This window comes from Rana temporaria, chromosome 1 (genome assembly GCF_905171775.1).
Source record: "Rana temporaria chromosome 1, aRanTem1.1, whole genome shotgun sequence".
Lineage (NCBI taxonomy): Eukaryota > Metazoa > Chordata > Amphibia > Anura > Ranidae > Rana > Rana temporaria.
The window spans coordinates 22,150,408-22,165,175 of record NC_053489.1 but is presented as its reverse complement, the minus strand read 5'-3'; the positions used below and the strand labels follow the sequence as shown (position 1 = coordinate 22,165,175).

Genomic DNA, 14,768 nt, shown 5'->3' with positions numbered 1-14,768 from the left:
GCACCAGCCGCCACTGCATCCCAGGGGAGATTTCTCCGCGGAAACAGATCCGCTGGCGTGTACACACCATAGGATCTATCCGCAGAAACCCATTTGCTGGGATTTATCTGCGGATGGATTCTATGGTGTGTATGGGGCCTCAATCTCCAAAAACAACAAACATGTTCCAACCAACTTCAAAGTAAATAACAATGTGTCAAAGTAAAACTTCCAGGTATTTATTACCCCCTTACAGAGAGCATAGTACTCCCTTGATAATGGCTTGTTCTGCTTTTCTGCCCAGAAGGGTGGTGCCATCTTTTTTTGAACATTACTGTCTGGACTATATATTAGGGATGAGGATCAGTTATATCAGATCTGTGGAACTAATATGGTAAATCATTCACCCAAATTCATTGTAATGATAGCTTGCTCAGGAGTGCCATTAATGGGGGCTTTATATTTACCAGACACCTCACTATAAAGGGTGGCACAGAGCAGCCTTAAGAACTAGTGTAATGGAAGCTGTTGTAGGGATGGAATAGGAAAAGCTGACAAACTGCATAGCAAGACACAAGTGAAATACAGTCCTGGATGGGAGCCAATTATTTAAAACTTAATGGCTCAAAAACAGAATGTATTATTATCAGTAATCAGAGCAAAACCAGTGTGACTGATTTTCCTTCTTGGCCGGTTTCGTTTATGCCATCCCCGACCCTGGCTACCCAGGTTCGGAACTTGGGAATCATTGTGGATTCCAAATTGTCACTGAAGGCGCAGGTAAATCAGGTGGTGAGCGCATGTTATTACCAACTGAAACTCCTGCGCTCTACATTGCATTTCATTGAAGAGGTGGATAAAGTCCAAGTGATCAATGCTTTTATTGGTAGTCGGCTGGACTATTGTAACACGTTATACATGGGGTGTCCAAAAACCCTTCTGCATAAGCTTCAACTGATCCAAAACGCTGCAGCTAGGTTATTAACGGGTGTGGGTCATCGGGACCATATTACACCGTCTCTGAAAGCCCTGCATTGGCTACCGGTGGCTGAGCGGGTCTTGTTCAAAGTGGGTTGTATCGTCCATAAAGCCATCCATAAGATAGGCCCAGGGTATCTGCAAGAAAAATTTACCTGTTACGTTCCCAACAGATCACTGAGATCTGCTGATCAGGCCAATCTGACTGTCCCTAAATTTAGAAGAACTAAATGTGGAGGGAGGACGTTGGATGCGCAGGGCTCAATATTCTGGAATTCTCTACCTCTATATATAAGACGTGAGAAGGATCTATTAAAATTCAGGACGTTTTTAAAAACTTTCCTATTTGTTCAAGTGTATGGCCCTAATTAGGGTAAGATAGTAGTATTAGTATGGTATTTTAGCTTTTTTAAATGTTATTATGTGATTTTATATTGTTATCTTATAGTAATGAGAGATGTGTTCTGTATTTTATATGTTGGTTCTATGAGCGCATCGAGGCCTGCTGGTAATGACTGCGCTCTCAATAAGCATTTTAAATAAATAAATAAATAAATAAGTGTCAATTAGGAAACTACTTATATTTTGACTCCGGAGCATCCCGTCCATTAGGGGCGCCCGGGCAACACCCCCTATCCTCTCCACCCCTATATGCAGTGGATAGATTCATGCATAGCATAAATCTACACACGGCCACCACTGACGCCCCCTATTCATGTGTCCGGCCTCTTTCGGGTAAACCGGGCATATTAATTAGAGCGGGCAGTTTTTTTTTTAAGACCCTGATTAGAGCCAGAGGCTCTAATAGGCTTCAAACTAGGGTGGACACGAGACGCAGAGCATTTAGTCTGGAGCCCACCCAGGTGTGTTGCAATAGCGAATGAAAATTCGGTGTTGCAACACTGACCCTCCTCCCGGCCAATCGGGAAGCAGGTATTGTAACGAGACCCTTGCTCGCTCGCTTCCGCTCTCCCGACACTCCTCTGCTACTATTGGATCAGATTGCAGATTGAAACGTCTGATGGTTCGGTCATCCAAGGCTCCGGGATCCGAAATACAGCTATGTGCCGTTCGGAATCCATTAGAACAAACACCAGGCAGACTGTATGTAAGTTCAAACAGGAAGACCTTTATTGGAAGCACACAACACACTTTTATACAGAATTTGGAACATCCCACCCCCAACAACCGCTTTCCTATTGGTCAATTGTAAAGTACATATAGTCCTCCTTCAGGTCCTCTTAGCCATGCAAATGAGGACTTGAAAATGAGTCAACAGGGATTGGTCCGATAGCTTGATTAGAAGGACTTCTATGTGTAATGAGACAGAATACCATTTTGCCCCCCTGTACAAATCATTAGTAAGACCTCATCTGGAATATACAGTTCAGTTTTGGGCACCAGTTCTCAAAAAGGATATTGGGGAACTGGAGAAAGTGCAGAGAAGGTCAACCAAACTGATAAGAGGCATGGAGGAGCTCAGCTATGAGGAAAGATTAGAGGAACTAAATTGATTCAGAAGAGGATAATTAGGGGGGATATGATCAACATGTACAAATATATTGTGAATATTGTGTTGAGTTATTCACTTTACACTTGGTGTTGAGTTAATCACTTTACGGTCAACACGAAGGACAAGGGGGCACTCTTTACATCTAGAGGAAAAGATATTTCATCTCCAAATACGGAACGGTTTCTTCACAGTGAAAAATGGAAAAAAGGCGGGATTTTCAAGGCAACAAAAAATAAACTAAAAAAATCATAAAAATATATACATTTATTACATAGTATAAATACAGATCAAAAGTATCACGATGTACAGAATAAAATATAAATAGGATTAAAAAATGGAGATGTAACAATGATACTGTCTGTCATTGAGTACACGTCACCAGACCGACTGATGACAAGTAAAGGCGGAGAATATTTTTTTTCACAATAAGAGCTGTGAAAATGTGGAATAGACTCCCTCCAGAGGTGATTCTGGCCAGCTCAATAGTTTGCTTTAAGAAAGGTCTGGATTCTTTCCTAAATGTACATAATATAACTGGGTACTAACATTTATAGGTAAAGTTAATACAGGGAAAATCTGATTGCCTCTCTGGGGATCAGGAAGGAATTTCTTCCCCTGCTGTAGCAAATTGGATTGTGATCTTCTGGTTTTTTTTGCCTTCTTCTGAATCAACTGTGGGTATAGAATTGGGTATTTGGGATTGTATGATATTATTATTAGACCATTGCTTACAGAATTTAGGTAAACCGCCATGTTTCTACGCCATTATTTGTTCTAAGGAGTAAGTCTCAGGCCCTGTACACACGATCAGTCCAAACTGATGAAAACAGACTGAAGTTCAGTTTCATCGGTTCACCGATGAAGCAGACTGATGGTCTGATGTGCGTACACACCATCAGTTAAAAAAAAAATCAAGTTCAACGTGGTGACGTAAAACACAACGACATGCTGAAAAAAACAAAGTTCAATGCTTCCAAGCATGCGTCGACTTGATTCTGAGCATGTGCGGGTTTTGAACCGATGCTTTTGCGCACTAACCATCGGTTTTGACCGATCGGTCAGGCGTCCATCAGTCCGATTTTAAAGCAAGTTCTAAAACTTTGGTATGAAGGACAAAAGTCCAATGGGGCATACACACGGTAGGTTTGGACTGATGAAACTGAACTTCAGTCCGTTTTCATCAGTTTGGACTGATCGTGTGTACAAGGCCTCAGAGATAAGATTGATTATCTCACCAGTGTTCGGGCTAGATCAGACTTCCATTTCCTTATGAGTATTAAACGTGTGGCAAAAAGTGTATGCATGACCACGTGTCTAAGATCAGGGGGAAATATTTATATTTCAGTGCTAAGGATAGCCAGCCTGACGTTGGGCCTAGTTAAGAACCCCATCAATTTTGTTATGAGTTTAAACACTGAGTTCCAGTAGCTACGTATGTTAGGGCAGAACCACAACATATGAGATAGAGTGACCACTAGGCCACAACTTTGCCAACATTTAGCTAGATTCAGAGAGAGTTAGGCCGGCGTATCAGTAGATACGCCGACCTAACTCGGAATCTGCGCCGTCCTAAGTTTAAGTGTATTCTCAAACTGAGATACACTTAAACCTAGCTAAGATACGACAGACTGCACCGTCGTATCTTAGGGTGCAATATTTAGGCTGGCCGCTAGGTGGCGCTTCCGTTGAGTCCAGCGTAGAATATGTAAATGACTAGATACGCCTATTCATGAACGTACATGCGCCCGTTGCAGTAAAGATACGCCGTTTCAGGCGTAAAGTTATTCCATCAAATAGCTGGACTAGTCAATGTTAAGTATGGCCGTCGTTCCCGCGTCAAAATTTTAAAATTTGACGTTGTTTGTGTAAGTCGTCCGTGAATAGGGCTGGACGTAATTTACGTTCACGTCGAAACCAATACGTCCTTGCGGCGTACTTTGGAGCAATGCACACTGGGATATGTACACGGACGGCGCATGCGCCGTTCGTAAAAAACGTCAATCACGTCAGGTCACCCCCCATTAACATAAAACACGCCCCCTCAGCCTAATTTGAATTAGGCGCGCTTACGCCGGCCCCATTTACGCTACGCCGCTGTAAGTTAGGAGGCAAGTACTTTGTGAATACAGTACTTGCCTCTCTGACTTAAGGCGGCGTAGCGTCAATACGGTACGCTTCGCCGCCTTAAAGTTGCGGCAATCTACCTGAATCCAGCTATTTGATTAGATTTCTTGGACTTAAATTTATCCAACATGTATGGTGTGTAGTACCATCTAAGGTGGATTTTCTGTGCCATCTCCCAATATGTAGTGCATTTAGAAGCAGACATGTTATTCACAATCGTCTTTTGCCACTGGTACTTTGTGATGGTGACATTAAGTTCCGTTGCCCATTTGAGCATGGGGTTGGATACTTTGAAAGTGAGTTTGTTGTGTAGACAATTATAGAAAATGGAAATGCCCTTCTGTTTGGGGTTTTGGAGAACACCAATATTGCCACGCTTCTTGAGAGATCAGGATTGGGCAGCAATGTGGATTTTAGTTGGGCATAAGTTAGAAATTCTCCTTTTGGTAAAGTAAAACTGGAGGACAATTCTTCATAGGAAATGAGTTTGCCTTTCCTAAGAATAGTTGAAATTTATTTTATCCTCCTTGCTTCCCATCTGGGAGTTGCTATACTGGGATTAATGAATCTCAACGTGCCCAAGTGGATTGGGACCTTTATTTGTTTGGCCGATTGGTTACCATATTGTATAAAGCATTTCCATGCTAGTATGGAGACCGATATTGTGGGGTGGTCCATGCCTGTTTTGATATTAGAAGATATTGCATTGGCTTGCAGAAGTGATTATAGGCTGCCTAGTGGTACAGCTTCCTGCTCTAGGGTACACCATGGTTTGAGGTTAGGTTGCGTAAACCAGAACCTGAGTTGGTCTAGTAATGTAGCTGTGTAGTAATCCTGAATATCAGGCACCCCCATGCCTCCTGCCCTTCTATGCCTCCATATTGTATCGTGAGTGCACCTGGATTTGCCACTGGACCATAAAAACTTAGAGATTATTTTCTGTATAGTTTTAAAGAAATTGAGTGGGATTTGGATTGACAGCATCCTAAAGACATACTAAATCTTGGGGAGTATAGACATTTTAAGGTTGAATATATTTTTATTAATTTAAAAATGAAACAATAACATGAATAAGGAGGGGGGGATACAGAATGAAGAAAGAAAAAGGGGAGGGAGGGGCGGGGGAAACGGTTCTCACATACCGCTTATCATACAGAACATTATAATAAAACAACCCAATAACCTACAATACTGTGCCCACTGTCCTTAGGAGCGAGTTTGGGAGCGAGGTCTGGAAAAAGAAGGAATAACAGTGGGGGGGGGGGGACTCATCCATAAATGTCTAGAAAATTCAAGAATTCCTATACATTAAGCCCTGTGGGAAGTGTCCAAACCTTCTCTGTTGAGGTTCCTCCTGTATTTGTGCAACCAGGGACCCATTCCTCAAGTGGAAATCCTGTTGAGGAGGAGGTGGGAGGATGAGTGGTGAAGCCATAGGTACTACATCTGCTTGTGTTTATCCCACGTATCCCCTATCTTTGCCTGCATCTCTTCCATAAGCATATAGCTAGATTCAGGATGGCGAGCGCATACTTGCGGCGGCGTAGCTTAAGGCGTGTTTTATGATAATTATGCTTGACCCGACGTGATTGACGTTTTTTTGCAATTGCGCATGCGCCGTGCGCCTACATTTCCCAGTGTGCATTGCGGCTAAGTCCGCCGCACGGGCCTATTGATTTCGACGTGGACGTAAACGACGTAAATCCCTATTCACGGACGACTTACGCAAACAACGTAACATTTTCTCATTTCGACGCGGGAACGGCGGCCATACTTAACATTACTATTCCATCTATTTGATGGAATAACTTTAGGCCGCTAATGCGTTACGTAAACGGCATATCTGTACTGTGTCGGCCGGGCGTACGTTCGTGAATAGGCGTATCTACTGATTTACATATTCTACGCCGACCGCAATGGAAGCGCCACCTAGTGGTCAGCCTAAAAATTACACTTTAGGATACGAGGGTGTAAGACACTTACGCCGCTCGTATCTGAGCCTAATTTAAGCGTATCTGGTTACCAGAATACGCTTAAATTAGCGCGTGCGCACATTCAGACTTAGGCTGGCGTATCTACTGATACGCCAGCCTAAGTCTCTCTGAATCTGGCTAACAGTGTCGTTAAGGATATCTCTCCAGCCAGTGATAGGAGGGATGGTTTCAGTTTTCCAGTGTTGTGATGTCACATGGCGGGCTGCAGATAAAAATAATCCGAGGAGGTTTTTCTTGTGAGATTTATTGGGGCCTGGTAGGATGGATAAAAGAGCCATAGAAGGAGAGGGCACAAATGAGACATTGTACATATCATTATAAACATAAAAGACTTTGTCCCAGAAGGGGCGAACCCGGTTGCACTTGTGAAAACCCAGAAATGGATGAATTGTGTGTAAGTGTGAATGAGGTATACCATTGTTCCGGGGGTATCTCTGCACCTAGATCTCTGGACCACATCAGCGTGAAGTTAGGGAGTGAGCTGTACATATAGGCCTGTATTTCCTTCTATATCAAAGAGAGAGGGTATTTGGGGGTTTGAGAGAGACCTCATATGTCGTGAGTGGTCTGTGTACCTGTCCTGAGAGATGTAGCATCTTGCTATGTTGTGTTAGAGACACCATGAAAAAACAGTCAATTTGGGTAGGGGTTTGTATGTCTGGTTGTGGTCGGAAATGGCCTGTGGCAGGGTGGACAAACTGTCTAGCAGTGGGCCACTGCTCTCTTGTATAAGAACAGCAAAGTTCTTGAATGTTGTAGGCGAGAAGTGCTGGACTGTCAAATATGGGGGACAGTAGGCTTGGGTCTGCGGAGAAGGCAAAGGTGGTTTGCTTGCTGTACCGCAATGTCAGAGGGGAAACACCAATGTCAGAGGGGAAATACCATTCATTGAGCGAAATTAAACATTGTATCCCCATAGGAGGGCCTGAAGGTCTACTTGTGTCATGTCCTGCACAATGATCGTTAATGACCTGGTTAAAGGACGGGGGAAGCATTCGAGGAGTCTCTTGAAGATAGCTGAGGAATGGTATAATTGAAAGCCGGGAAGACCGATGCCCTCTTGTATTTTGGAGGCACACAGAATTTTATGTTTAAGTCTGGAGGGGTGGTGCTGCCAGATGAACTTGACTGCTAGGGAACTAAGTGCCTTAGGGAGGAGGATGGGAAGAGTTTAGAACAGATATAGAAATTTAGGGATAATATCCATCTCAAGGATATTCATACGTCCAAGCTATGAGAGTTTGAGGAGATGCCAGGATTCCAGTGAGCGTCTAATTTTGGTCAATAATGGACTGTAATTCAATGCATATATGTCGTGCGGGTCCCTGGGAATCTCTGCCCCTAGGTATTTAATCGAGTGTAATTGCCAGTGGAATGGAAATTTTCTTTGGACTAAGGATGCGGTGGTCGGGGAGAGGGAGATATTTAGGGCTTCTGTTTTGGTGATATTCAGTTTGAAATTACTGAGTGCTTCAAAGTGGTCAAGCTCCTGGAGAAGAGCGGGGATGTTAGTGTGCATTTGCATAACATAAAGGAGCAGGTCGTCTGCATATAGTGACAGCTTTCTTTGAGCTGAGGGGGTAGGGGTCCCATGAATATTGTCGTTGTTGCGAATGGCTTGGGCTAGATGTTCGACAGTAAGCACGAATAGTAGTGGGGACAACAGGCACCCCTGTCTTGTGCCGTTCCTGATCTCAAAAGCCTCAGAGGACTCCCGTTGACTGTTACCTTCGCTGAGGGGCTGGTGTAAAGAGACATTATTTTGTTCAAAAGTTTTGGGTCTAGACCTATCTGGTGAAGAGATGCTCTTAGAAAGGGCCATCTCACTCTATCAAACGGCGAGTATAGACGTTTTAAAAGCCGCCAGTCTTCCTGCCCATGACAAATATAGTTTACACATTTTAGTAGTTTTCTTTTTGAGTTTCTTTTAGTAATGGGGCAAAATTCTCCTTGTATAAGTTGGACAGGGGGTAAGTCAGCGTAATTTCTAGATATGACAATGAGTTGGATGCCCAAGGGTATTAGATCTGGGATTGTAAAGTTCTCTGCAGGGTGTTGTCAGTATTTATGCCCAAGAAATTGGATTTGGTTTAGTTTACTTTATAAAAGGAGATTGTGTTAAATTCGTTCAGGACCTGGTATACAGCTGGTAGTGATCGTGTTGGGTCGTCTAATGTCAACATGATGTCGCCGAACACCCCCCGGTTTGGTTTGCTTCCGGGTATGAATCCCGCGGGAGTGGGAGTTCCTATGCACAGGCTAATTGATTGACGTATGACATAAGCTTCCCCGCGGCGCATAAGGCCACGTCACAAGTTGCCGAAAGAAGCAGAACGTCGGTGTGCAGGCGCCGTATAGCGCCGTATAGAGCCGACTCGCAGTCCGGCTTCTTTCGGCAACTTGTGGCGCGGCCGTATGCGCAGCGGGGGAAGCTTATGTCATACGTCAATCAATTAGCCTGTGCATAGGAACGCCCACTCCCGCGGGATTCATACCCGGAAGACGGGGGGGGAAATAAAGATATAACGGTATGTACGGCAAAAAAAAAAAACATCAGCGTACAGTCAATGTCGGAATGGAGCTTAATGTAATGTTCGAATTATTTTTTTTGGGTGAACCCCCGCTTTAAAGGTGAAATACTGAGCGCATGCTCTCTTCAAATTTAACTAATAAAAAATATAATTTTAGAATACTCCAAGCAAAATATATTTATTAAAATAGCTGGATACATATACATACAATATATTTAACGTGACCCTTGTCACTATGAAAATTACATTACAATCAGTTGTTTAGAAGAACGTGTTCATTATTTATCTTTGTGGAATGTGGTGAGTGAAATCTTAATTTTCTTTAGAATATTTTGGATACTTTGCCCCCCTTTGGAAACTTTGATTCCACTTCATTGAGGAATAAAATTGAACAGTGCTCATTCTCAATACACTAGCAAATTACTAAAATTAACAATAATAGAGATAATGCTATAACAACTGGTAACACAGGGGTTGATTTACACCTGAGAGTCCAAAATCTGGTACAGCTGTGCATGGTAGTCAATCAGCTTCTAACTTCAGCTTGTTCAATTAAAGTGGTGGCATAGATATGCAGTAATGTCTGGCAGCTTACCTTCCTCTCCATGTGTTCACCTTAGAGGCCAGACACTCTCACCTGGCTGCTTTGATCATGTCTCCTCCCTGTATGGCTCCACCCCAGGCCATATCAAGAACTTTATATTAACCAGTTAAGCATTGGGTTCCTGCTTGCCGTGTGCTATGTTATCTCTGTGACCGATCTTGGCTTGTCCCCAACTATTCCTGTTTGCTTGTGACCCTGATCTTTGGTCTGTGCTTTGTTTATCCTGTCTGCTTGTCGCCCTGACCTTGGCTTACCCCCCACTATCTCTTGTATCCTGAGTGGCTGCTTCCCCTCTCTCCTCTATGCCCTACGGAGCATGAGCTGGGGGACTCTGGGGGCCGCGACCTAGATTCAGTTGCAGCTAAGGCCATCCTCACCACTAGAGGCTTTGATGAATACCTGCTGAATTCAGTCCATGCCCAGAGAGCCTCCTACTTTTTCTTATTTAGGACCTTCTGCAACCTCACCTCACCCTAATACTGTTACGTCCATTCAAACCTATCTAGGGGGTTCAATCCATTCTCATTCTGCTTGTCTTTCAGCTATCCAGCTTGACTCCTGTGACTTGTCACCTTCTAACCAACCTGACCTCTGATTTCCACTGACCTCTGCCCAGTCTGATGATCCTGTGCTAGCTGCCCAGTTCATCTTTAAGGGTCTGGGGGACCCGCCTCAGATTCCTGTTGATCCTCTCATGCCCTTGCTTATTCCTAAAAGGCTTTTGGTCCTCAATAAATCCTCTCGTCCTCTCCCTACCTCGGTTCAGGTCTCTGAGGATAATCTAAACTACGAGGTTAGTGAAGTTCTGGATTCTCGGCTCTGCAGAGGCATTCTTCAGTACCTTGTGCATTGGAGAGGGTTTGGTCCTGAGGAGGCGTCTTGAATCGCTGGATCGCTCTGCAGAGGCATTCTTCAGTACCTTGTGCATTGGAGAGGGTTTGGTCCTGAGGAGGCGTCTTGGATCGCTGCATCTGAGGTATTTGCACCTCGTCTGTTGAGGAAGTTTCATCTGGGGTTTCCCTTTAAGCCTGGGCCAAGGCAGGGGAGGGGCCATAAGAGGGGGGTACTGTCCTGGATATGCAGTCATGTCTGGCAGCTTACCTTCCTCTCCATGTGTTCACCTTAAAGGCCAGACACTCTCACCTGGCTGATTTTATCATCTCTCCTCCCTGTATGGCTCCACCCCAGGCCATATCAGGAACTCTATATTAACCAGTGCACTGCAGGTCTGCCTTGCTGATCAACGTTGTTTGTCGAGCATTGTGTGTTTGTGGTTCCTGCTTGTCGTGTGCTATGTTTATCTCTGTGTACCGGTCTTGGATTGTCCCTGACTATTCCTGTTTTCTTGTGACCCTGACCTTTGGCCTGTCCTTTGTTTATCTTTGTCTGCTTGTCGCCCTGACCTTGGTTTACCCCTCACTATCTCTTGTATCCTGAGTGGCTGCTTCCCCTCTCTCCTCTATGCCCTATGGAGCGTGAGCTGGGGGACTCCGGTGAATACCTGCTGAATCTTAGACTCCGTGCCCTGGGGAATCTTGGGCTCAAGATTCCTGTGGGATCCCTGTTTGTGCTCCAGTGGACCTGCCCTCCATATCCACTTTGTGTTCCATCCGCAGCAGTCTGCCATAGGGTTCACTACCTTGTGGTGCACTCCTGACTCCAACGGGGTGCATCTGTCATCTGGCCACAGGTGACCTGACAAGTGGATGTAAACCCGATTCATGAAACTGGAGCTGGGCACATATATCTGCAGTATTTTTTTATCTCTTTTCAATGAGTTAAGTCTTACAGTATAGCTCTCTTCTCAACAGTTCCTCTGTTATGAACCTGAGAACTCCTTACAAATTCTCAGACTTTTTAGACAAAAGCAGCCTGAATCTTTTGTCGGAGGAGGTTGCTAAAATAGAGTAGCAGAGAGCAGGTCCTATTACAAAACACCTCTGAGAGTCTCTGCCTATGATGAGAGGGGGTGTGTGCCTTTCCTCTAATCAGCAATGTTAGCTATCTTGGCTGTATGCCCAGACATCACACTTGGTGTTAACCAGGAAGACAAAATCTCCTAACACGATCTCAACTTTCTAAACAGTATATAAATGTGAAGACAGCAGATATACATATAAAACCTATGTAGGGAGATTCGGTTCATCTCTGTGTATCATCTGAGGCTGTTCACTTCACTGGGTGTATGCAGGGTTTACATCCACTTTAAGCTTTGACAAAAACCTGGAAGCTGATTGGTTTCTATGCAGAGCTGCATCATATTTTGCAGTCTCCAGTTTTAGTAAATCAACCCCATAGTGTAAGTCCATACATATTAGCGGATTACTAATTTTGTATTCAGATCAGGTCTGAACAGAATTATGTAACATTTTGGGAAAAATATACAGCCAAGAAGTCCAGTACTTGATGCTATTATAGAAAAAACCTCCACAGCCACCATGTATTTCCCTCTGGTGCTCAGATAGGCCGGGATCATGGCAATCCAGACACTACAGAACACCAGCATGCTGAAGGTGATGTACTTGGCCTCATTAAAACTGTCCGGTAATGTCCTGGCTAAAAAAGCGATAATGAAACTCACAGCTGCCAGAAGCCCCATATTTCCCAGGACAGAGTAGAAGCCGATAACTGAACCCTCATTACACTGAATGATTATCTTCCCCCGATAAGAGTGAGTGTCCCGATCCTGGAAGGGGGGAGAAATAGACAACCAAGTGACACAGATTATGACTTGGACCAATGAGAAGACACACATGATAAAATTGGGCAGTTTGGTTCCCATCCATTTCCTCCAGTGACTCCCAGGTTTGGTGGCTTTAAAAGCAATACACACCATGATACTTTTGGCAAGTAGAGAAGAGACGGCAACTGAGAAGATGACACCAAAAGAGGTGACACGCAGCATGCAGGTCACATCTACTGGATGGCCGAGGAACAAGAAGACACAGAGGAAGCTCAGCATGATGGAGACCAGGAGAAGATAGCTCAGGTCCCGGTTATTGGCTTTAACAATGGGGGTGTCCCGGTAATGTATAAATATCCTCAATATTAAACCAGTCAGAAGACAACAGAGTAGAGAGACAGCTGAAAATACTGAAACAATCGGATCATCAGTGTAGGAGAGAAATTCCATCAGTTTTGGAACACAACGATCCTTCTTCTCATTTGGCCATTCTTCATCAGGACATTTCATGCAGTTTTCACTGTCTGCAGGGAGAACAATACAAACACAATGAGCATCGGGGTCAGAGATTCTGAGAAAACAAAATGTCTTGTTTTGTCTCACAGCTATGCATTGTCTGAAAATTAAAGGTATACGTATAAGAATAAGCTCAAATATACTTAAATGTTAGACTCATTAAATTAACAATATACAGTAGAGATAGATAGATAGATAGATAGATAGATAGATAGATATATAGATAGATAGATAGATAGATAGATAGATAGATAGATAGATAGATAGATAGATAGATAGATAGATAGATAGATAGTATCACTCACTTGAACTCCAATATGTAGAGACTGCCCATAGGGACATGATAAAGAATAAAAACGAAAAAAGGAATTCTCAAATAAATTGCTATAGGCAGAAAATGATAATGGGGAGTTTCAATTTAAATTGTCTAAAAACCATGAAAATGATTTGCTATCTTATATCCTATATAAAATCCAACAAAGCGTAGAGCAGGCATACGGTGGGAGGCCTCCCAGGGGGTGGAGCATTTTAGTTTTTTTCTATTTTCCGGGTCTGGCGGGCATTATGCTTGATGGTGGAACACTGTTTTTTTTTATTTTGTAATAAAGGGTTTGTCAAAAATCCATTCACAAGGGGAGGGGGGAGAATATGGTGGCCCCCTTGTTAAAGGAGGCTTCCAGATACCCATAAACCCCCGCTTGCAGACGCCCAACATCCACAGCCCAGGGTTGTCGGGAAGAGGCCCTTGTCCCCATCAAGGGGTTGGAGGTCAAATCACCCCCCCCCATGTTGAGGGCTTTTGGTTCTGGGGGGGGGGTATCTCGCTCGTCATCTCACCTTTCCTGACCTGCCGGGCTGCATGCTCGGATAAGGGTCTGGTATGGATTTTGGATGGGAACCCAAGCCGTTTTAAAAAAAAAAATATTGGCACGGGGTTCCCCTTAAAATCAATGCCATACCTGAATCTCAGTAGTAGGGATGAGCCGAACACCCCCCTGTTTGGTTCGCACCAGAACCTGCGAACACACCAAATGTTTGTGTGAACTTTAAAACCCCGTTAAAGTCTATGGGACTCGAATGTTTGAAATCTAAAGTGCTAATTTTAAAGGCTAATATGCAAGGTACTGTCCTAAAAAGTGTTTGGGGACCTGGGTCCTGCCCCAGGGGACATGTATCAATGCAAACATGTCCCCTGGGGCAGGACCCAGGTCCCCAAACACTTTTTAGGACAATAAGTTGCATATTAGCCTTTCAAATTAACACTTTAGATTTCTCCCATAGACTTTAACAGGGTGTTCCGCGGCTTTTCGAATTTACCGCGAACACCTCAAATTGTTCGTTGTGCGCTGAACAGGCGAACAGGCAATGTTCGAGTCGAACATGAGTTTGACTCGAACTCGAAGCTCATCCCTACACAGTAGTACTGTTTGGACTTTGAAGAAAGGTGTACACCCAGAAAGCGTGGCCTGAACATGTGTCTGTTAGTGCAGATGAGAAAAGTATCACACAGTACTCAGTTGTTATTGGTTCAGTCCACAAACTGTTGTCAGTCTACAACTGGACTTAGAAGCTAAGTATATTTCTGGTGGGGATCAACAAGCTGTCTGTCTGTACTTGCAGGGTATTTTGCCAAATAAAACAAGGGGGAATTTGCACACATTGCAGAGATGTACTTCATTTTTTTTCTGGCATACGCTTTAACTACAGTACAGCATAACTTATGTCCAGGCCAACAATAACTTACTAACAAATACAAACTCTACCTGAAATGTTGGAAATCTCTCCTTCTGGACATGAGACACACTCATAGCAGCATTTATGAATTAAAGATCCAAACTTTTTTCTG

The 14,768-nt window shown here is 43.8% G+C and overlaps 1 protein-coding gene across 1 annotated transcript in view; it reads right to left on the bottom strand.

Moving 5' to 3' along the window:
* Positions 1–12,001: 12,001 nt before the first annotated feature.
* LOC120928362 (vomeronasal type-2 receptor 26-like) overlaps positions 12,002–14,768 on the bottom strand; it is a 55,625-nt gene continuing 52,858 nt past the window's right edge. The window contains exon 6 of the mRNA XM_040339480.1: positions 12,002–13,022. Within this exon, the coding sequence (XP_040195414.1) occupies positions 12,038–13,022 (985 nt within the window). The 3' untranslated portion in view covers positions 12,002–12,037. The remainder of the gene's footprint in view (positions 13,023–14,768) is intronic.